This window comes from Empidonax traillii, unplaced genomic scaffold (assembly GCF_003031625.1).
Source record: "Empidonax traillii isolate 1590-97213 ecotype Southwest subspecies unplaced genomic scaffold, ASM303162v1 scaffold105:size1093405, whole genome shotgun sequence".
NCBI classification, from domain to species: Eukaryota; Metazoa; Chordata; class Aves; order Passeriformes; family Tyrannidae; genus Empidonax; species Empidonax traillii.
Window position 1 is genome coordinate 905224 of NW_020955298.1, and position 23983 is coordinate 929206.

Consider the following 23983-nt stretch of genomic DNA (forward strand, 5'->3'; position numbering starts at 1 on the left):
ATTTCTTTCCTACTGTCACCAAATTTCTGTACAATCAAAAGCTAAAATCAAGCTTTTCATTGCTCTGGACTTGGGGAGACTCTGGTGCCAGACTCTGCTTGAAGAGAAACGGGGGGAGCCCCAGGAGTCCATTAAAGACTTGATTGAAATTGTGAGGTTGACGGCAGGGAAACAGCCAGGCTGCACAGCGAGGGGCGCAGATGCACCCCAGGCAATTTGGTGGCTTTATTTACACAAACCACACGATGCTTCCAATCCTCTGAATGTGTTCAGAGAGCAGATTCAAAAGGGCCAGAAAATGGAACTTTCAAACACACTGGTACTGGTGAACAAGCTCAGCTCGTTATTTCAGAAATATGCCCTGCATGCACCCAAGGATGTACTTGGAAAGGTGCACGTGGGAAGCATTTTGTTTTCCCAACAATCTCTCTAGACTGCATGTTGCAGATCTGTGAGGATTTAAATAAGCAGTTCCCTGTTTATTTAATATGAAGAAGAGGATGTGGTTACTGTGGCAATTTCAAAATGTAATCCCTTTTCTCTCTGTGTCCAAAATTATATGAGTTTTTCTTACTCCAACTCAAGAGCACACAAAGTGAATACAGACTCTTACAGAGCAGATGGACCCAAGGACAGCAAAGGCTTAAAAGAAATATCTTCCAGTCAACTCCCAAACCTCAGGAAGATTGGTAGATATTTCATCTGAAATAAACAAATAGTATCATACAAGGGCTGGGAGATTTTATACACATCAATGGTAGTACTTCATCCCTTGGTTTTCACCTTCACTTCAGGCACTCCTGGAGCCTGTACAAGGCAGTGATGCCACACTGGATACCCACACTCCTCCTCTGGGGATGAAAGGCATCCCTGCAGTTCCAGTGGGATCAGCCCAGCCCACATCAGAGAGCACAGCAAGGAAAACAGGGAATGGTGTCTCCTGGAATGCCATGGCTTGGCCAGATGTGCACACTCCCAGCTGACAACTGAAGGCCTTCATGTACCCTGACAGATTGTTTTCCTGAGGGACAAAGCTTTGCAGCTCTAAAGCAAACAGACTTCACTCAGCACAGTTTCCCTCCATGAGTTATTTACACAGACACAAATGTACACGTTAAAAAGTAGTTTTAAACCATAAGCAGAAGCTCCACATTGGATAAAAAAAAGGATCCTGATAATATGGAGAGAATGTACGGCCACAACAAGAGAGTCAGCTTTGCACTATAACCATAGGGGGCACGATGGGAGATGTCCAAACACAGGTTGTTTTGTGCTCCACACACAGGACAGCCCCTGGCAGCAGGGAGCAGCGTCAGCAGCACCCCATCAGCACCCCATCTCCAACCTCTGCTGAGGTGGGGCAGAGGGCAGGACCACCTTTGGCCTTATTCCCTCTACCTCACTCTGCACTGCTCCTACAACCTTGCTGATATTATCATGGACTGAGTTCCAGGAGGAAAGGAGCAGGAACTGTCCAGGATCTCACCTGGGGTTTGTGTCCGCACACAGGAGACCCCCCCGGGGGGTCTGTCAGAGCTTCACCCACACTCAGAGTGTTTCTGTGAGCCCCTCTGACCTCCCAGCCAAGGGACAGTCACTGCTGCTCCACAGTTCAGAATCACAGAACACGATTTAATGGGATTTCATTCAAAGATGCTGTGAAAGAGAAGCACGTGTTTTGGGAACAGCTCTATTTCTGGCCTTTGGATTCTTCGCAGCAACAAGTTCCATCAACTGATACATGCAAATTAAAAGCACTTCTGGAAGTTCTATTTGATTATACTGTAAGAATGGGGGGAAGGAAGATTTTTCTTTGAAGTGAAATGCACTGCAGTCCTGGCACTGAGGAAGCTTTGGTAACCATAGCAACGGTGTAATTTTTTTCAATATAAATTTTAAAAGATATTTAATTTGTCAAATCACAGGCTGGCATTCAAGCCTTTCTTTTCCAGTAGCCCCCTGCTTTTCAATCCATGGAGCTGTTCATGTTCACTAGCAGTGGCCTCTGAGGCCCTTTACAAGAGTTCTCTTCCAAATGTAATTTTTGTATCAACCCTGACAAAAAAAAAAATTATTAAGTGGTTTCTACTTCTGCTGTCACTGTCCTTGGCAACTTCATTTTTTATAAACCTAGTGCAGTGTTTGCAAATGTTCATTTTTTTGGAAGACAGAGCAGGGAACGTTCTGTGGTGACTCAACTCAGAAGTTGTTAAGAGTAGCTGAGATACTTTGTCTTCCAAATCCTGTTCAGTATCCAAGCTATTCTGAAAGTATGCAGCTGTATGGATGGAAAGTTAATGAATAAAGCTGGCACTGAGCTGGAATGTTGTCTCAGAATGAAATCCACCAGCAAAAGGCTTTCTGAAATTCACTGAAGATAGGACTGCTAAGCAAGAAAAACATGCTATTTATTACTAGTGAATTTGATGGAGCACCTCAGTAGTAGAGTAAGTCTCCAGGTCTAAGAATAAACTGCATTCCTTGTTGTACTCTGCAGACTGTAAAAAAGCTGGAAAGCAAGCAACTCTCTCCCAAATCCAGATTTTTCTCAGGATAATTATGGCAGCTCTTAAACACGACAGACTCACCACTGACAACACACCTCTGTCAGATTTTAAGTGTGTCACGATTTAAAAATTAGCAGTGAAAACAAAGCCAGGAGGAATTTGGGATGTCACACTAACCCAGCTCTGGTCTCTCAGGGTGTGGCAACACTGCCAACATCCACAGGATTTTCAGGAGAGTTTTCCAGGAGAGTTCACACTGCCCTGCTTTGGGTGGGACCATGGAGATGAGAGGACGCCACTGCCAGTGCTGTGGGCACCACATTCTGTCAGGTGGTATCATTCAGAGAGAGGAGCCTTCTGTAAAATCAGACAATCACTACAGTATTCATTTTGTGATGGGAAACAAAGAGGATGAGGGAAAATATGCAGGAAAAAAAACCCACAACAGAAGAATCTGTAAACAGTAGCATTAAAACACAGTTAATAGAAGTGTTAATGAAAACAGAAATTAGTCTAATTAAATCATCCCTACAGCATCTGATGGCAAAGCACACTGGTGTCCTCATCACTTTACCAAAGCAACAAGACAACAGTTAAAATTACTGAACTGTTAAAAATATTAGCCCTAAATGTCATCCTGGATGTAACAACAGAATCCAGATAAAATGGATGTTAAATCCTCTATCACATTCACAGGTTTAAAGCAGAATCTATCCAGCCAGCCACAAGTACCTATTCCTAGACTGCAGTCTCCAAGTGAAGAGATGCAATGAGATCCCTTGGGTGCAAATTCGGAATAGCCAAGAATAAAGAAACTTCTTTGTTACTATTGGAGCATGGAGGATATTGGATAAGACATGGAGAAAACAGCTGGTGCCTGCAGCAGTAAAATGGCAGTGAACACTCCAACAGAACCTGAGTGGATTAACCATGGGAAGAAGTGTTATTAATAAATAGCCCTCTCACCCCAGTGTCGTGTATAAGGTAAAACAGCAAATACAGAGAAACAGAGTACCTGGCACCCTTAAAGCCTTAGCAATATCCAATACCAAGGGAAGCTGAACAGGAATAACTGAGCCAAACATGGAAGGATATGCAGCAAAAAGAGGTTGTTTCCCAAGTACCTGGAGTCTCAATTACAGAGCAGTGAAACCCATCAGCAGGACGCTGAACTTTTGCTTCCAGGCAGGCCAGGATCACAAAGGCTGGGTGTGTTACCATCATCCCCATCTGCATAAATGTCCACATCTACCCCTTGTCAGGGGGGAGAAGGACATCACAGCACGTGACCTGTGAGGAGGATGTGGCTCATTCAAGAAGCCAACACACCCTTTATTCAGAGCAGGGATGAAGGTGCCTGGGCAGTCAGGGTGCCTGAGAAGGGCTCCCCCTCATTGCAGGTGTAAGTTGCCACTTTTAGGCAGTCACTCCTCTGCACAACAGAAACCCTGCTGCCCTTAATGGGACAGATGATGAAACTCCTCATTCTTTCATCTGAGAATTTACCTCTGTACATAATTAGAAGCACAGTCATTAAAGTCAGCCTTCCAAATTGCAGGCAGGAACCAGACACACAAAGTATTCCTACAGGGCTACGAGGCACTTCACAGACCACATAAGAAAGCCTGTCCTCAAACCAAATCCCAGATCTGTCAGAGGAACAGTCTGCCTGCTTCTCTCCAAAGGACCAAATTAAACCTAATCCACCTACCAACACAAGTGCAGATAATAGAACTAAATGTAGTTCTTATCTGGTAGACAGGCAGTCTCAGCCTGGCTTTATAACGTCTGACCAATCCCACTGAAAAGAGCAGATTTCTGGCAAACTACAAAGTTGGAGGCCCAACCAAACAGATCAAGTATGAATGATGCAGATAAGCTAGAACTAAACAAAACAGATGGTAAAAGGTGTTTCAGACCAGGAAAATAATGGCCTGTTTGAAGAACACGGAACTGCAAGTACTGATAAACATAACAGTGAGAACAAGGGGGGTCTGGTATTCCAGCTAACCCAGTGGTGACAGCAGACAAGAAATCGCTGATGGCTCAATCAGCACGTGGCTGTTTGCAGGCTCCACCTCTGTGCTTCCCTTTCAGATTACCTGTTCCACTTCAGTTTAGGATATAAGGAGTTAACACAGCTGAAACAGAACTTTCAAAGTCCCCTTGCATGTTCTTCTCCTGTACCAAGGAGAATGCAGCAACTCAGATTCCTGTACCAAATCTGGATTTGTTGCCCATGCTTCTGCTGGAACTATCAGTTGTTCCTCTGACCTTGCTATTCCAATTCTACCACCCTGCTCTCACCAACACTGCGAACCAACCTGCTCAGCTAGAAGAGTTTTCCTTGCTCTCTGAATCTCCAGTTACCCAGAAGGAGGCTGTGCTCTCTGCTGTGGGATACAGGTCCTGTTTAATCTTACTGTCACACCTATGGACTTCCCCAGAAACAGCTGAGCATGTAACATGGAAGATGGAGTTACACAATTCCCAACCAACTGTAGCCAGCCAGAACTATATTACAATGTGGCATATTTACTGTGGTGTCTGCATGAAGATTACAGGTGAAATGGTATTCCTTTATCTGAGGTCAAATAAGTTCAGTATTTTCTAGTACGTGCTAAGTAACCGAAGGAACTCCTCAGAGAAAATGTTTAGTATTTCTAAATACAGAAGTTGCAGGCAGATCAGAAAAGGTTTGATTAAAATAACTGAGGCCAGACAATCAAGGCTTGCTGAATCACAGAAGTTACCTTTCCTAGGCTGATTTCTGCTACATGTCCTGAAACTATCATCAATGTGGGGAGAAAAAACCATCCAAGACAACCTGCTACCATATAAATGCAGATGTTGAGCCACGTTGATGGGTTTTGCTCTGTGAAGGTCAACAGAGCTACAATGAATGCAAAGAAAGCCCATTATATTAAGGACTAAAACCCACAGCAATAAGGAAACCCTGCACATGAGCTTGAGCTCAGAGATGACACCAGCACTGCACAGGGGATATACAGGGCAGAGGTTGTGCCTGGGTAAGGAGCTGCCAAAGTTTGTACCCGCTGAGGCTCTACATTCCAAGTGCTTAAAGAAGCTGTTTCCATCACTAAACCCAATTACTGGGTTTGTGTGCTTTGCAGCTTTTTTTAGGAGGTTCCAGTTTCTCCTGCCAAGCTGGGAAACCAAGCAGCTGGTACTGCCAGGACTAACAACTCCAGTGCAGATTTATCTTCTATAACTCAAGCTTCCAATGTCTCTGTTGGCAGTCCAGACCCACAGAGGGCACCCCACGTTCCCTCCTGTGCCTGCACTTACCCAGCTCCACAAAATGACCTTTGTTACCAAGGGATTTCCACTGGGGTCTGTGCAAGCAGCAGATGGTCAGGAGGAGCTGCTGCCATCAGCATTTTTCCTTTACTCTGTGAAGTTACTCACACAGTCCCCCCTCAGCAGTGGAGGTATTTTCTCAGTTTCAGAGTGAAAGCGCACCAGTTGAAAGATGGGATAACAAGTGAAGGAGTGGTCTTTAAAAGACACTAAAATGGGCTGGATTTTGTGGTTATGTAAGACCAAGAAACCCTCTCAATCTGATGTATGAATTAAGTGCTGTACCTTATCAACAGGAACTATGAACACATTTCCTTCAATTATTTCCTCCTGCAAATCATTGCCTGTAGGTCTCAAAGGAAACAACAGATGCACCCAAAACAAGTTTTCATTTCTTTGTTGGCCCGTTCAAAGAAAGTGCAAAACTCTGTGTTGTTTTTTTTAAAACCTCACTATTTATACAAAATGTCTTGCTCGGTGAATTTGAAGCATTTTACTGGCTGGTATCTTCAGCTTTACCTACAGAATGGGGAAATGAGAAGAAAAGCAAAGACAGCATCAAAGTTGCAACCTGCTCTGCTAAGCCACCATACTATGCTCCACTCCTAAGCCTTCCCTACAACCCAGCAAACATATTAAACTGCAGCAGGGTCTCTGTCCTTTGACATTTATAATGTGGGTGTAGAAGGGGAAAATTGTGTCAGAGATGTGTGCGCATCTAACTGAGAAATCTCTGACGCTTCTGAAGAGCTTTCAGCTGATTTATGTCCTGCCAGTGTGTTTCTTGTATGCATGCAAGATTTATGATCTTGGTCCTGTGATGGGACTCTTTCCCCTCCAATAATCTGAGCAGGCTGAAGGGCTGCCCCTCGGTGTGAATTGCTGGCTCACACGCTACCTTATGTTGTTTTTAAAGGCAGTGTGTTCCTGCCTAGCACGACACACTTGTGTCAACACAGAACAGGCTCAGAGCAAGATTCACAATGGAATCTGAAACACTCTGCAGAGCAGGAACATTGGAATCCACCAGTTCGGTTTCAAATCCTCCCAGGTAGATGCTTTCTGAGGAGGCTGCATCTGGTTTTCTAATCCCTCTGAAGTTGGAGAGGATTCAGATCAAGCTTTCCATTAAGCCCCTGCCCTAACAAGCAGAGCCAAGATGAACAAAGTTGTATTTGCCAACATATCCCTGGAGAGAGCAGGATGCATCTCTGCTGCAAAACCCTCCTGCTGTTTTTTCCCCACACCTGGTGGGGGTGGTGGCAGTTTTAACCTTAAATGGGAACTGGAAACAAATCTTTATCATTTAAAATGCAAACAGCTCAGCAAGGCAGCCATTCAATGCAGTTTCTCCTCAAATAATAAAACCTTGGAGACAGACAAGACTGATTGTAATTAAAGGTACAGGGTGAAAAAACACCTTGATTTATAGGCTGCATGGTAAATGGCTTGAAGATTCAGTACTGATGGAATTTTGGAACTCTAAGAAAAAAATCACCCTAATCTATGTTATAAAGACTTTTTGGTTATCCTTCTACAACAATTCTACCCAAGATGGGTTTATTTCCACAGAATTCTATTAGTTTTCTCTTTATTGAATACGGTGGGATATCTCCCCCAAGCATAGTAAAAAACAATATATTAAGCCTGAAGTAAAGTGATGTTCTCTCAGCCAGGGGAGAGATTTTTCAGTCCAGTAAGTATAACTTGGGAGTAAATTTTAAAAAACAACAAAAAAAAGAGAAACCAGTCCGGGCCATGAATCAGCCTCTCCGGGGAACAAGAGGGCTCTGCAGAACACGGATCTGAATTGCTCCCAGCGCTCGAAATGCAGCCCGGGGAGCTCACAGCGCCTGACGAGCACACGCCGAGCAGGCAGGCAGACAGACGCACAATTTTCTGCTGCCCTCTGCAGGGAAGCGCTGGGCGTTCACAACAGCTGAGTCCGGGCAAGGGATAAACCGGCTCACAAAACGAGCCGGGACTTTTCACCGGAATTTTTACAAGTTACCAGTGTATCTGCACTCGATTTGTGTTTATGAATATTGCATTTATAAATGCAAATCAACCCTTTTACTCTGGCTGACGAGTCAGTTATTGGGGGAAACATTAATCCCCAGGTCACTCCACCCTACAGGAATAAAAGAACAGACCCTCTTTCTTGCAACCTCAACACCAGCTCCCACTCTGTACTTCCACTGCCAAGTACTAACACATAACCAGGAATTGAAAGGTATCCAAAGCAAAGCTCTTGTCCCGTGCTCTCTAGGAAAAAAATTAAGGAAATATCACTGTGTCATCCACTTCCTCCTCCCAAACCAGTGTGTGAATTATTTTGGTCTCATACATCAGATGAGAAAACGAAACACCAACGTTGTCCTGCGCTCCAGTTCAGTGTCAAAACATGAAAAAAAAAAAAAAAAAAACAACAACCATGAAAAGTTTCTTGAGAGAAAAGTGATTAATGAAACATGAGCATTAGGTGAAGATTATTGTTACTCAGGTGACCAGCCGTTCAATCCACGTACATCCTTCATCTGAAAACATCTCCTTTAATTCCAGAGCAAAGAAAGGAGGAGATGGTTCTAGTTCCAGCTATTCTCTTAGGAGGTATTTTGTGTTCTCATCCCCTCATTGGCCACCAAAACACCAGCAGAACAATCTCAGGAACCTTAATCCTCCACTGTCAGCAGGACACACAGATTATGTACACAGTGTGTATACATAAGCAGAGACCTTTTCTTTGTCATTTCACATCTGATGCTGCACGAGAATGTAATAAAGACAACAGTGGGACTGCAGTTTAATATGCCCATGTAACAAGGAGGTCTGATGTGGAGAAAGCTTTGTTGGGAGGCAGCCCCGGGCACCCAGCATTCCCACTGGATGGAGCAGGCCCTACTGCGCATCATCATGTGTATTTGCAAAACACGTATCATGTATTTGTAACTCCTTTACAATGGAATACACACAAATAAACACAAAACAACTCATTCTGTATTTGCCACAGCTGGTTTTGGTAATAAGAAGTATCAGAATCACAAATGGGAACTAGAACCACGTGGAAATACAACAGAGAAGCTCAAGGGAGGGAGAGTTTTTGAAGCTCTTCAAATCCATCTGACAGCATCAGGTGAAAAGGAGAGGAAACTAAAACTTACAGACACAGAGGGATTAGCATGGCAAAACTCACAAAGCCCTGTAAATAAACAATCTGAAGTTTAGAAATTGAACTCTTCTTCTCAAGCAATTAATTAGTAACAACACAGATCTACAGAACACAAACAAAACCGGCAGAGATGCAGTGACTGTCACAGCCAGCACCTGGACTCTCATCTCCAGAGCCAAGTGTGGGCAGTTCACAAACAGCTCAGGGAAGATGGTGTTGCATTTCTGGCCCTGGGCAGAACTCTGCCAGCAAACAAAGGACTTGACATGGCTCAGTCAGTGAAGAACACAATCCAAACTCAGAAACCAAACTTACTTCTGCCCAGGGTCAGCCTCACTCATCTGCATCGTCAAACTGGCCACTCTCAACCTCGCCCCTGACTCGTGGTGGAGAGACAAAGCAGGCTGCGTGGTGACAGCCTGGCTGGTAAAACCAATCCTCCTTCCACACGTATGAGGCCAGAACATTATTTTCCTGAAAGCTTCCACAGCACAGATCATCAGCATCTACAGAAGATAAAAGAAAAGGTTTACACCATGAGAGATACTCAGGAAGGTAACAGAAGGGAAGAATTTCTGGTCAGCAGACACTGAAAGGACTGAAAAAGCCCAAAGTGCGGGGAGCAGAAGGCCCATCACAGTATTCCACTTGCCAGCCTTCCAGCAGCACTGCTGAACAAGCCAGCACAGCAAGTGATTAAAAAGACATTTTAAAATGCCACAAAAGGACCAACCAAGCACCTTCTCTTATTTGCAGCAGTTAACAACTGAGACACTTGTACTCCCTACCCTTCCCAAGCACCTGAATCCCATAATCACAGCTGCCTCAGCTTGTGAGGATTTAAAAAGCATAAGTACAGGTGGAGTGAGTTAAAGAAATAAAAAATAAAAAAAGAACTTGTGACAGTTTCAGTAAAAAATTCAAAACATACCATAAATTTGAGCAGACGAGGGATTAAAAGGAAAGCCCAGATTGGAAGAGAGGGAAAATACCCAAAAAGGAAACAGTCTTTTCCTCAAATTACCCACTGTGAAAAACCAATATTGTGTTTCCCTTTAAAAATCAGAATGGTTTTACAGAAAGGCTGCAAAAACTCTGCCACTTGGTACTTGAATACAACAGCCATTTATGGAATCCAAATAAACAGAGAATTCATATTTCCAAAGCAAAGCATCTTAATTACAAAAAGATACACTTTAATGAGAAGAAAATGGAAATGCACTATTTTTATCAAAGACACAGCAGGTTATCAGCCACTGCTGGCTGAACTCCATCCACCTGTTCTACACCCCAGCCAGCCTGGCCAATGCAAGGTTGAGACTCTTGGTTCGACATAAAAACAAGTCACAAGCTGGAGGATTAATTCAACTCCAAAGAGGTGGATAAAACTGCTTCTGTGCCCTGCCACCTTCGCCCGTGGGACTGATCACATGCACGACCACTTCAGAGGATCAGGCTTCAAAAAACCAAACAATAAAGTCAAACAAAAAACCAAACAAACAAAACCCTTCCGCCAAAAAAAACCAACAATGACAAAAAACCCCACACAAACCCCCAAAAACAAACAAACAAACCCAAGCCAACCCTACAGCAAAAGCAACAAACCCTATTATTCAGAGACTGAGTACTTGCAAAGAACTCCATGCTCTAGAGGGATATTATAGAGTAGAAGCTTGAATTTTCTTGGAGGAAAACTTTTACACCAAAAAAGCTACATTCCTGCACGCCATGTACCCTTATCTTCTGCTTCAGAGTAACAAAGATACATCATCAAAACCTTGCTTCTCCCCAGAAAGTCAATACACACATAGAATTCTCCTTTCCATGCCCCTCTCTAAGAATTCCACTGCCCAAGCAAGACTTTCACGTGAACTTCACAACACCACCTTTAAACCCTGTGTTTGACAACAAAACTGTGCAGAATTGTTACATGTCCACGAGGTCAACACAACAAGAAACTCCTTCCCAAAACAGAACATGGAGTTACTTCAACACGTTCTCCTGCAAAGCACCTACTATCCAAAAATTAACTGAAGCACAAGTAAACGTGTACTCACCATAAGGACTGCATGCAGACTCCTCCAGTTCTTTGTCCCAGTCCTCCACCTCGTGCTCAGCAGCGTTTTGCAGCTTTGGAGAGTCAGGTATACTGGAGACTTCATCATCCTCCTCATCCAGGTAACAGCGCACCTTGTACCAGTCATAAGGAGAGACACTCTCATCATCTTCACTGGGAGAGGTATCAGAGGCTTCACTTTCCTCAGGCTTGCTATCAGGAATGTTTGGAATGTTGTCCAGCAAACATTCTAAAACCAACAGAAAGCATCAACAGATACACTCAGAAATTAAACAGGAATAATTAAATGCTCAGCACACAGTAATTCGGACAGGAACACGAATGCACTTTGTGACTACTAATCTAATTATAATATATGCAGTTTCCAACACATGTAGTATCACTGCAGAGCTGCTTCACATTGCAGATGCTTGGGGAACAGTGGACATAGCCTTGCATCACAGCACTAGCTCAACTCAGGATTTTCCACACACTCTTGTTGGAAAATAACTCTTAAAGTAAAGAAACGGACCCAGCATTTCTTGTTTCACCACATTCGCCTGTAGGCATTTTTAAAAAAATAAGTATGCTGAAAAACTGTGGTTCTGGTTTAAGAACAGTCATATTGATTAACTGCTCTTGCACCCAGGCAGACGCAAATATCTACATGAAAATAATTTAGTGCAGTAACCGAAGAGGCACTTCCCACCCTTCACCTAAAGGTTTTAAATAAATTTCTCAAGCAAAGCCTAAGTTTCATTACTCGCCATCTGCTTTGTTTGGTCCTACCTTTTCTGGGCTTCCAGATCATAGTTTCTCTCTTTTTAGGAAGCTGTTTCTCCTCACGGTTTGTGGTGTCAACGGCACGGGCCATCACCTACAAGAGAGTTTTAAAGAATTCAACAGCAGCTTTCATTGACTGCTCCAACACGGTTCACGCAACTGCTACTGCAAATATCTGAGTGTTTCTGCACCCTGGAGCCCATCCATTTGTTCCCATGATGAATCAGAGGTTTAAAACCAAACAGGCTTTCACTTCAGAGGGCGAATCTGCCGAGGGACGGCTCATCCTGCCGCTGCCATCAGTCCCCCCCGGCATCAGCAACACAGCACAGCCGCCTCCTCCCTCACCCCCCAATCCCCCTGCCACCTCCGGGAAGGGGCCCCAAAACTGACGCGGAACGTACCCCGTTGGGGAACGGTGGCAGTGAAGGTACAAGGAGAGGAACAAATATAAACACGACAAAGTGAATCCACCACCACGTGGGAGCCCACACGCCGAGGGGCAGGAGCGGAGCGGACCCTCCAGCAGCGCTGAGGGGCGGGAGAGCAGCAGGGCCGCCCTGATGGTGCCCACAGGGCAGGGAACGGCGAGTTCTCCTCGCAGTCCCACCCAGCAGGGAGGCGGCAGCAATGGGTGCGGGCAGCGAGGCCTGCAGCCGGCGGGAGCCCAGCGGCCGAGAGCCGGCTCCGGGCGAGCCCTCACGACCCCTGAGGGCACCTTCGACCGCCCTCGACTGCCCGGCCCCGCCCGGCCCCGCAGGGCACCGCCCGCCCGGCGGGCCCCGCGGCTGTGCCCAGGGAACTGGATCCGGGCCTGAGGCTGGAGCTGAGGGGGGATGCTGCTCCCGGTACAGCTCAGCCACTGCCCTCAGCCCACAGAGCCCCCCACCCCAACACTGCGGTTCCCCTCAGCCCGCAGAGCCCCCCGCCCCGGGGCTCTCCGAACACACACCGCATGACTTCACAGAATCCACTGTGAAAGGCTGGAAAGACTTCTGAGACCATCCTGCCCCATCCCTGACCCGACACCACCACGTAGTGGAGACTGCATCCAGAAATAACAGACCTAAGAGCCGGGAGAAAGGACCTTCACTCTCAAGAAGCTGTAAATAAAGTCTCAATGCCTCTCCAAGCTCTGTAGCAAACCCCTCCCACCTGGCGCCGGCAGCATGCTCAGATAAGGCATGAAGAGATGGGAAGCACCTGGGCTGAAATGCTGTGGCAGGTGCTCCACGAGAAGGTGTCAGGCAAATGTGATCCCTGGGAGGTGCTGCAGGTACTGACGTGAGTGGCAAAATTCAGTGAGGAACCAGAACAGGTGAAGAAAAGGGGCCCACTTTGTGGAATGGTGGAGTTACTGGCTTTGTTGGACTTACAACAAAAAAAGCTTTAACCCTTTTGCACTTAAAAGCTTTTAGTTGCACAACTGAAGAAGCAAGAAGTGATTCAGAAGTCACAGAGTAAGTGGCAGAGAGAGTGTAAGTGATTCTCAGGAAGGAAATCTCAAGGTCAGACATGAGATGGCAGGGAACTAGGGCGGGGGAAATGGGAGATGGCCTGGCTGAAGTCTTGAAAAAGACAAAGCACGATGTCCTCCAGATCTGGCCACAGAAGGAGCAATCTTAACAAGCTGCTGCTCCAAACTCTTCTAGCTGGTCAAAAGTTAGTGGAATTCATTGCCTGAGGAAGCCACAGTTTCTATTTGAGTGAAAAATCTTGAAGAAATATTTCCCTGTATGGTCATTATGTCACCCTTCAGTCTCTGGGAAATTAAATGGAGGAGCTAATGCTGTATGTTCCTGTACTTTCCTTACATTTCCCTACTGATCCAAGAATAGAATTTCTGCTCTGTTTGAAATGGGAAGATGTGGCTCTCTAAAACAGCCAACAACATTTTAAAAAAGCCAGTGCCCATTTTTCAGGCACTGTGGACAGAAAGTTAAAAGTGTAGATCAGAACCTTCTGCTCTCACCTCGGGGACAGTGCTAACAGATCTCAGCTCCCCTCTACCTTTCAGTCACTCTCAGGATGCAAATACCAATGCAAGGGGAGACTGCAGAGGCTCTGAGGAATACAGATGACTTCAAGGCTAGGAAACAATAAATACTGTATTTTTACTGATTTCTGATTACCTATAGAAGAGTGTTCCACTTCTAATTATTCAACTTGGTAAAATATGGAGATCGCCCACACGTGTAGTAGGGGTGTGGGGTTTGGGTTGGGTTTTTTTGCATTTAGGTGCTGAAATATTCGCTTTCCAGAGTGTGAAAGTTGATGCATTATAACTATCTGAATGTTTGGGCAGGACGAAGAATTTGTTCTCAGAAATCTCAATGAGAACACCCTCAGAGATGCTTTTGCTTTCTCTAACTGTGCACTCAAGCCTGCCCCTGGCAAAAGCAACACTGGAAATGCCTGCAATGGAACAGATGATTCTTTTTTTGTCACACAGAATGTAAAGAAGGTAAACTTTAATAAGATCTAGGAACATATTTACCTCTGTACAAAGAAGTTAAAAAAATGCACTGTCACATTACAACTATGTATGGTTTTTCATAAATGTCCGGTTTGCAATAAAGTGTATTTGGAAACAAAATCTTCCACCAGGTCTCCCTGCAGCATCTTCATAGCTCGCCAGTGAATGCTCCCACAGTTTTCTGGTTTGCCTTGGGGATGACTGAGCTCCTCCTTGACATAATCCAGCCACAGATCTTTGAAAGAAAAATGGAAGTTCTGGTTATATTTTAAGTGGATGTTACTTAACAAACAAACCTAACTAGAGACTCTTTTTGTAAGTGTCTTTGATGTTAATGCAAGAAGGTTTATTTCATGAAACTACAGTGTCCTGCACCTTGAGGAGCAAAACCCTGGGTTCTATTCCCAGCTGGAACAGTGATGTCTTGACAAAAAATGCAACAATGCCAGTGTCAAGACCTGATGTGCTCCCAGTGGTGCCAAAGCCATCCCAGTGCCAATGACCCTGGGCTGACAGTGGAGGGTCACTGCAGCGTCCTACACTTAACAGCACAGAAGAAATAAGCTCTGCCCTGCATGACAGCAAGCACAAGGGCAGAACAAACAGCTACCTTTTCAAATGGGTGGAAATAAGAGGCAGCACTGACTGAATGAATAAATGAATAAATAAATAAATAATAGAATCCCCTTACCAGTATCTGTGGAACCAAACTCCCTCAAGGCACGTTCATAGTATTCTCTCAGATGAAGCATTTTGCAGGATTCCTAACAAAGGAAGGTATTAAAAGGCCATTTATTTTGTACAGAAGTGAATCTGCAGCTTGATTAGATCCTTACAAAGGAGGAGAGTCATGGCAATTACACGCACACACACTGCCCAAGATTAGTTACCATGGAACTGGGCTCCTATCACCTCCTGCGAATCAACTTGTGAAGACAAACACAAGCTGATCACAGACTGACACCACCATTCTGTGTCCTAGTCAGATCCAAAGTGAGAAGTGTATTTTACAAATACAAGGCACTAACTGGATATTCAACAACTTACTTGCTCCTTTTCTATTTGGATCATCTTCCTGAAGAACTCAAGCGAAAAGGGACGATTTTCACACAGGCTGAAATAAGACAAGTACCTTCAGACTTCAAGTCTTTTAGCACACACCCTAGAACAATCTGGTTTGGGGGTTTTATTTGTTACCTGGTAAAGACTTTTTTAACCTTCTTATAACCACCACTTCTGTAAGTCCAGTCGAGATACATTTCTTTCATAGTCACAGATTCAGCAGGAGTTGTGGCGCATAAGGATCTCTGCAAGTTTAAGAGGAAGAAAAACACACAAAAAAATAAAACAACCACATACCTACACTTGAAAGGCAACAAGGGAGACAAAAGCAAACAGTACCTTCTCCCTCATCAGGCAGCTGAAATATAGCAGATCTCCTAAGTCTAAAATACATTTCTCCTCCAGTATTCCACACAGCTGGCAACTGGCATTCCCTTAACACCCTTCATGCAGAGGGTTTCACAATGCTCTACAAAACAGCTGAATTCAAGTTTCCACCTGAAATACGTGTTTTATCTTATAAAAGGGGGGAAAACCCCACTACCCAACATGCCAGGCAGAAAGGGAGTGTTTTGCACTAAGATGTTGAGGAAATTTATAGTGAGATTAAAGTCCCAGTTCTGATCCTGAGTTTTCTATAACAAGACTGATGTTTTCAAAGAGACTGTAAAATTCTCTCTTGTGTTCGGACAGGTGCTGAAACAACAACAATTCTAGATCGCAGAGTAAGAGTACATCACTGGTTGTGCTTACAAACATCTCTGTCTCAGAAGAAGGGGAATGACATTTGTGCCCATAAGCCTGTGTCCAGCTGATTTTTGGTAACACACACGGTTTTGCTTGAAATGCTTTGATAATCAACACATCCATGACAGAACTGCTGTATAAAGCATTTGTTACATGTTCCATCCACACCCATTGTTCCCATTTAGTTACACAGACATAAAAGTAGATTTTGATTAGCCCAGTACCTGGTAGAGAGCTTCTGTGTCCTCCTTGCTGTTCGTGCCTTCGCTCCATTCCACCCAGAGGGTCCACAGTGCCAAAGTGCCCTACAAGGTGAGCAGATACACCAAATGCCTAAAATACAGCCACTGATTGACAGGCACAGACAGCAACGCATCCTCCAGGTTCTGTATTAGCTGCTGTCCTTTAGGCACAGCTCTTGGAAAGACAACTTTGGGCTGCACCCTGAAATCACTTCCCATCTCCTTCCTAACACTGCTTAGCTGGACAGCAGCGTAGCCAGGGATGAGACAAGTTGTTCTGCATCACTGAGCACTGCAGTACAAAGGGAACTTCCAAGAACAAGAAGAAACAGTCACCTTCCTGTTTCTTCTCCTCATTCCTTGTGCCCAGGGTTTGAAATGGAACAGTAGAACTCCCATCTAATTCAAGGCTTGAAATACCACACACACAATGTGTGTGGTACAGGGAATAAAAGGAAGCACATTTTTCAAGTAAGACCCAAAGAATACCAGCTCACTGCTAGGAGGGTATGCAAAATGTCACCTGTGAGCATTCAGACTTTAAACCTGTGACTCTGAAGTGAGTTTACAGTTTCCTGATACTCGGCAATGCAATGTGCATGTGGAATGTCGAGTTCATATATCTGACCTTAGAAATTCTTAGGGACTTTGAATGCCTTGTGAAGGAAAAAAAAACTCAAGCAACCAAGCATCAGAGGTTTCTGGCCTATGACATGCAAGTCCATAAACCAGCACAGACCTTGGATTTCACGTGTTTAATGGCTTCTTCAAAACACTGGGTCACATCTTCCCTCTTCAGCTGGATCAGCACCTGCAGCCTCATCTGCCACATGTCCACGGACACGCTGAAGCGCCTGGTTGCAGCTTCTGCCACCTCCACAGCCTTCTCAGAGAGGCTGCACTCCAGCAACAGCTGCAGCTGAAACCCAGCAGATACAGCTCATCACCACAGGAGACTTGGAACACCTTGTTAAAAAGCAATCTGTTTCTTGTGTCAGCTCTTACCCACTGCTTATAGAGAGCTTCTGGCAGCAAATTACACTCATGGGCTTTGTTGAACACACTCAGTGTCCTCTCCAGCCTCTAGAACCAACAGAGAGAAAAAAACCAAGCATTATTCCTGTAAATACCAGATTCCAGCATTTCAAGAAGCCCAGTGGACTGTCTACCAACATGTCACTGAATATCTAATTACACTGTCACTGAATATATAAGGTCCCCCCCAACCCAAACCACTCTATAATTAACGAGTTTGAGTCTTTGCTTTCATCCAAAGAGGTCACTGTACTGACAAGGCTGGTTTATGCCCAGGTTATTCATGTTCAGGCAGGCCATGTGTGAGCCTGACAGTAAAAGTGATCTCCCCAGATGGACACTAAATGATTCTTAGTGATGGCCACAGGTAGGTATTTCTGATAAAATGTCAAAATATATTTGCTTCTTGTCTTGCTTCTGGATTACAGAAGTCAGTAAAAACAGGGACAATTTGTTTGTATGATTTCCTAATAAGCTTGTACCTTTTGCTTTAATTCTTCACTGTTGGTTTTCCTGTTGTATCTCTCTAAGCAAAACGTGATGTAGCATTTCCACATGTCCTCTGTAGAAGCAAAGGGATAATATCACACTGCACAGAATCACAAGAGCAAGCACCAATATTTAAGAAGTACAAAGAATCCAAGCAGGGTGTTAATGCCAACTTTGTTTTGAAATGTTGTATTATAAAACAAGGTCCTAGATTTGGAACATTAACATTTTAAAATGGCTTCCCAGTACGAGGTGCAGACAGTAACTCCTTGTAAAGAGCATCCAGCTCTTGGTTCAGCTGAGGCTTCTCAAGGAATGTGAAATGTTGGGAGTTGGATATCCACTCCACTGGCCAGTCAAACCCATTGCTTACTCACAGCTAACCAGCAATACAATCACATTTCCAGCTCAGCAGCTCCTTTGAGAGCATCAATGCTTTGGAAAATAACCCAAATAACACATCAAACAGATGCCCACCAGGCAGCATGTAACAGCTGCTTTCCTTCTCTCAGGTCTGGCAGAGCCTGCCGTCCCCTTGGAGCCTTCCCAGCACCAGGAGAAGCTGTTCAAATGCAGGCAGGACATGTCACCTGTTGGCACTGCTGCCACAGCCTCGTCAAACACTGCACAGCACCGCTCCTCCCTCCGGGCCACTTCTGCCACCTTCCTCTGCTTTGGGCCGTGTTCTGGGGGCTGCAGGGACCCCACATCCAGCTCCCGGCGGGCCATGTGGTCCCAGGTCAGGGGATCATCAGCGTAACTGGCCTGCAAACTGAACACACCACGTCTGTGACAGCCCCCAAGCACTATCCTTTGTTCCCAGCCTGTTTGGAAGGGTTGGGATGTAACTTGATATATTTGTTTGGTCGTTAATATATAAGTATATATATCTCTCTAAGTAACCAAATGCCAGAGAAAAAAGTATCTTACTTTCCACAAGAGAAAGACAAAATATTAGGGTTTTTTTAAATATTTAATATGGTTATACTCCAGAAATAACATGAACTGGACAAGAAGTTGCCAAGAGAAATCCTTCTTTTGAGAGGAACAAGTAAAGAAATAAAAGATGCAAAAATGCTACAAAACTACATGTGAAAACCCACAGTTCCTGCAGTGAATTTACTAAGTGCAGTAATTACTCAGTGACACCTATTTTTAATCTAAATTTTTTTAGCAGCTTTTTAAAGCACTTTCTGAAGTTGGATACGAGCATCCTTTTCTAAAGAACACGCTTGCCTCATCTTTTGTTTTTCTTAAAGGATTTCACAGAAGCCTTAACACTAATTCCCTGCAGGAACAGCCTTTAGTGCCTAAAGTCCTGTCAGCCCACTATAAATCAGAGAAGTTAGGAGAACATGTTTCTTAAAACCCCAACTAGAATAAAATAAAAACACAAGACGAAGCCACAACTCACTTTTCAAGGATTTCTTTTTGCAAATCTTGGGTAAAATCAAAGAGCTTTGCAATGGAGAGCACAGCCAGCTGGAACTCAACACCTGCATTTCAAGAGGAGAAAAAAAAAAACTATCAAATGGAGTATTTGTTAAAGAATTCCTCATCATATCACATCAGTTGCACACTTTGCATTTTTTGCTACTGCAGAGCTGGTTTAAAGGTGACAATTTTCTTACTGAATAAGTACAGGAAATATTCAATCACCTTTAATTTTCTGAGTTGCATCCCTGTAGACTATTCGAGCCATTTCCCCATTGAGAATCTCTTCAGAGTAATTGAATTCCCCCTGCAATATCAAAACATACCATTGAAAAAAATTATTTTCCTTTCTCAGCTATCAGTTTTGCAAACAGGGAAAAAAAATCAGAAGATAGCACTGTTTTCTTTCATCTATTTTTTATGTAATTTGCACGAGTCAACTAGGAAGAAATGAAAGATAGTAAGTTTAACAACTCTTTTCCAGAAATTCCTATTAATTTTCAGACTGCAGAATGTAATGAAAGATGTTACAATTGCAAAGAAAAATCAGTGTGTGAAGTATTTGAGCTGAGCATCAGCAAACACTTGAAAAGCTCCACACAGGCACGGCACATGAACAAAAACTTTCTCAAGCCCTTGTCAAGCAAACCATTAATCCAGATCCCTTCAAACTGTGCACTCAGACGTGGGACACGCAAGCAGACAATCTCCCTTAAGTGAATTCAGCTGACCTACCAAGTCCATCTTGGCTTTTTCAAATTCTTTCTTCTCCTTCCTCTGTTTCTCAGCGTTCATCAGCTCCATCCTGAAATACTGTGAGAGTGACAGCACAGTGAAATGACTGGAGGGATAAGTCATCAAAATCTCAGTCCACAAACGAGGTAAAACAAGCTCTGAGGAGCCACAAATCAGGGCTTTCCCACATCCCATCTATGTCCAAGAGCCTTGGTTTTTGGAGGCTGGTGCACATAACTATGTGCCCTAGTACTGATCCAGACATTTCCCACATGTAGCAATGTCATTCTTTAGACCTTAACTTGCCCTCAAAGAAAACCAAGTTCCCCACCAAAGGCTGGAGATGCCAGACTAACCCTGAGAAATATGTCCAAGCAGAGCTTGACAGCACCTTAGAAGGAAATTGTGGGGCTGTGGTTTTTTTAATATTTTTGACATTTTCCTGCTGAGAGGGAAACAAGTTTTTTTTCCTGAGGAATATGCTGAAGTGATTTGCTCTGACTGATCAAATAACTGGTTGCAGAAGAAAACCAGGAACTCACCTCTTGATAAAGTTTTGGGCACTCTGGATGGAAGCGCAGAGCACGCAGGAACAAGTGCCTGGCACTTTCTGATGACAGTCGTGTCTCCATTTCCCACTTTGCTGCCATAATCCACAGTGCTGCAACAGGTGATACAAATTACTTAACTTAATCTCTCAAAATGAGCTCAGCATTGGAACCAAACTGATTATCTCCCATGAAAACCAAGCTGAAGGACAGATCTAAGCAGCTAGGCAGATCCAGGAAGTTTAATCTGGTTTAGTTACAGAGCTAATGATGTGTCCCAAAGCCAGAGAGCAGTCTTGAGCATTCAGCATCTCCCACCTCTGCTACATCTGCTTAGTGCCCAGTCTGCCTGGGAAATGGTCATTCAGACCTATTTCCCATCACAGCCCCTGTCAGAGCCGTCTCTCTGAAGCAGCAGCAAGGCAAAGAAAAGAGAGTGGGGACCTTCACCCTGACAGCATGAACTGAGATCTACAAGGACTTTAACCAACACCACACAGCCCACACTGAGGCATTTGTGCAGCACTCACCACTGTTATATTTACCTGGTTTATTGGAATGAATGGCCAACATGGTAGAAAACACCTTACTGAGTTGATGTTTTGCATTCTGTAAAAGAAGCAGCTTTGTTTTACCCGCTCTGGTACCGAATGGAACACTTACAGACATCAGTGAAAATCCCAGGCAGATCCAACAATATTATCAAAATTATTTCAGTATTACAGCATTGGGCAGTAACACTGTCTTGGATTCAAGTTCCAGATGCCTGAATAACCACCAATCCACTATCTCAGCTCAGGTAAGATCAGCATTGGAAAACTCACCCACTGCTTGCAAAATGCAACATGTGAAAGCCAGAGCTGGACATCATCCTGTGGGACATGAAAAGAGGAAGAGAATCAACCTCACAAGGTACAAAATCACAACACACCCTTGGTAGAATGACCTGGCATGCAGAAAAAAAAAAGGAACTTACTTTCCATTTTCCTGTAGCTCTGTTGAACAGGCTGTGGACTCGGTGGAGAATGGAATGCTCGATTTCCTCCTTCTTAAACGAGTATCCAATGCGCTGGGAGGGAAAAATATCAATTTTATAGCAATAGAAAATTTGGCATAAAGTATTTTGCACTTCTAATAATAACTGACAAACTTACTGCTCTTCTTTTCTTGATCAGTTCCAGCAGATTAATTTCATACTGGAATGGAAAGAAAAATAACATTTAAAACCCAGTGAAGAGACATCTAACAGCAAGGTAAAAAAATACAGATAAAGTTTGTTAGAGCTAATCAGGTGGACAATAAACATTACAAACAGGAAAACCTAAGCAATAATCTTTTGACCGGGTCACTACATTTCTAAGACTGGATGAAATTAATATTGAGGATTTCTTCTTCATGTGACATTTTAGACTTGAGCTGCTGGCAACACACATTCCTAGAATTGTGATGCCCAAGCCAAACTTGTAATTAGAAGTTTGTTTAGCCACAAAAAAATTAGCACTGTAAAATATCCTGAGTTGGAAGAGACCTATAAGAATCATCAAAGTCCAACTCCTGGCCCTGGCCAGGACACCCCAACAATCCCACCCTGTCTCTGAGAGCGTTGTCCAAACACTCCTTGAGCTCTGGCAGCCTTGGGGCCATGACCACTGCCCTGGAGAGCCTGGTCAGTGACCCACCACCCTTTTAGGAGCTTTTTCCTAATATCCAACTTACTAATTCCACTTAACTACAATTTGCATAGTGTATCATCCCTGGAGAGATAAGAAGCCACAGGAGAAGGTCACAACACGAGAGAAGCCACGTTCCAACCTCAGGCACCAACTCCTGGCTCTGTTCCCTGCTCTCAGGTGAACACCAGGGACCAGGCGAGGTGAGCCCTCATACAATAGTTTTCTGACCTGCTTTCTACTTCGGGCACGATGAAACTACTCAGTTCTGAGCTGGATGTGCAGCGAGAGAGAGACGGCCCGCCCTGCTGCCCGGCAAAACCTACCTGGATGTAGTTAATGAAATCCTCCTTCCGCAGCGCTCTCCGCTGTATTTTGTACTCCAGAGCCGAGGCTTTCCTCAGGACGGCCCTGCGGGGATGGGGATGTGAGCGACGGGAGCGCTCCCGGCCGCACCACGCGCGCCCGCCCGGCCCCGGCCCCGCTCACCGGATCTCCGTGCGGGAGAACAGCCCGACCCGCTCCAGCTGCTCCAGCTCCGGCACGCGGTCCTCCAGCCGCTGCTCGATGCGCTCCGCCATGGCCGCGGCGCTCCGGCGTGTCCTGGCACAGCCTGGCACACACCCGGCCCGGCACAGCCCGGCCCGGCACAGCCCGGCCCCAGGCGCTGCCGCTTCCGCCCGGGCCGGCCCTTCCCGCCGCTCTGCCGCCCCCTGGCCGGCCGGAGGGGCCGCGCAGCTCCGCTCAGAGACCGCAGCCCTGCGGGTGGGGATCACCCACCTGGAGCAGGTGACACAGGAACGCGGCCAGGTGGGTTTGGAATGTCTCCTGAGAGGGAGACTCCACGCCCTCCCTGGGCAGCTGATCCAGGGCTCTGCCACCCTCCACGGAGAGAAGTTTGTCTTCGTGCCGAGGTGAAACTTCTTTATGGTCGTTGTTCCTCGTCCTTGTGGTGTTGCTGGGCACCACAGAAAAGAGTCTGGCACCATCCTCTGACATCTGACTTGGAGATATTTCTGTGCATTGTTGAGATCCCCTCTCAGTCTTCTCTTTTCCAGACTAAACAAGCCCAGCTCCCACAGGAGGAGAAATGGCAAAGCTGAGCCTGGGACGTGAAGACACAAAGCACAAGCGCCCCTGGGAGGGCTCAAGCTGGAATCCAGTGCGGGGGGAGTGTGGCCAGCAGGTCAGGGAGGTGATGCTCCCCCTCTGCTCAGCCCTGATGAGGTCACATCTGGAGTGCTGGATCTGGTTCTGGGGTCCTCAGTACAAGACAGACAAGGAACTACAGGAGAGGATCCAGCAGAGGGCCACAAGGATGATGAGTCTGGAGCTTCTATGAGGAGAGATTGTGGTGGGATTCCTTCAGGACAAGTGGCTCTTCCCCTCTCACATGGCACCTTCCTTCCTTCCATCTTCCAAATATTTAGGGAAAAATTCTTGATTGTGAGGGTGGTGAGATCCTGGCACAGGTTGCCCAGAGAAGCTGTGGCTGCCCCATCCCTGGCCAGGTTGGACAGGGCTTGGAACAACCTGGGATAGAGGAAGATGTCCCTGCCCATAGCAGGGGGTTGGAAAGAGATGAGCTTTAAGGTCCCTTCCAACCCAAGCCATTCTATGAGTCTATGATTCTGAGAAAATTAACAATAAAACCAGGCAACAGGAAATTTCAGTTTCTTAAATGAGGGACGCCCCAGGAAATGAAAAAA

The 23983-nt window shown here is 45.1% G+C and overlaps 2 protein-coding genes across 5 annotated transcripts in view; both read right to left on the reverse strand.

Annotated features, from left to right (window-relative positions):
- Positions 1 to 13079, reverse strand: part of COPRS (coordinator of PRMT5 and differentiation stimulator) — a 129284-nt gene extending 116205 nt beyond the window's left edge. Inside the window, exons 1-4 of one of the 4 annotated variants that reach the window (XM_027882400.1) lie at positions 11843 to 12291; positions 11055 to 11303; positions 9313 to 9503; positions 8823 to 9027 (exon numbers count right to left, since the gene is read on the reverse strand). In XM_027882400.1, the coding sequence (XP_027738201.1) occupies positions 9331 to 9503; positions 11055 to 11303; positions 11843 to 11927 (507 nt within the window). In that variant the 5' untranslated portion in view covers positions 11928 to 12291 and the 3' untranslated portion in view covers positions 8823 to 9027; positions 9313 to 9330. Of the gene's footprint in view, positions 1 to 8822; positions 9028 to 9202; positions 9504 to 11054; positions 11304 to 11842; positions 12292 to 12923 lie in introns of those variants that run through there. The other 3 variants (XM_027882399.1, XM_027882398.1, XM_027882401.1) reach the window with 3 other exon arrangements.
- Positions 13080 to 14272: 1193 nt separating this feature from the next.
- On the reverse strand, positions 14273 to 22915 carry UTP6 (UTP6 small subunit processome component). The gene is made up of 19 exons (XM_027882397.1): positions 22764 to 22915; positions 22601 to 22685; positions 21759 to 21800; positions 21581 to 21673; positions 21429 to 21476; positions 21150 to 21213; positions 20599 to 20717; positions 20057 to 20134; positions 19547 to 19628; positions 19302 to 19383; positions 18478 to 18659; positions 17881 to 17960; positions 17369 to 17446; positions 17103 to 17282; positions 16346 to 16426; positions 15510 to 15619; positions 15360 to 15426; positions 15004 to 15076; positions 14273 to 14547 (listed from the first exon to the last, which is right to left on the reverse strand). Exons 1-19 carry the CDS (start codon positions 22853 to 22855, stop codon positions 14390 to 14392), a joined length of 1794 nt encoding a protein of 597 aa, XP_027738198.1. The 5' UTR covers positions 22856 to 22915; the 3' UTR covers positions 14273 to 14389.
- Positions 22916 to 23983: the final 1068 nt, after the last annotated feature.

Excerpts from the sequence above, each read along its gene's own strand:
- UTP6 (XM_027882397.1), bottom strand. The coding sequence starts at position 22,855 with ATGGCGGAGCGCATCGAGCAGCGGCTGGAGGACCGCGTGCCGGAGCTG. Across the intron at positions 20,135-20,598 it reads GCCCAAAACTTTATCAAGAG|TATTTCAGGATGGAGCTGAT; the intron begins GTGAGTTCCTGG and ends TCACTCTCACAG. Across the intron at positions 17,447-17,880 it reads GTGAAGAATTAAAGCAAAAG|AGGCTGGAGAGGACACTGAG; the intron begins GTACAAGCTTAT and ends TGTTGGTTCTAG.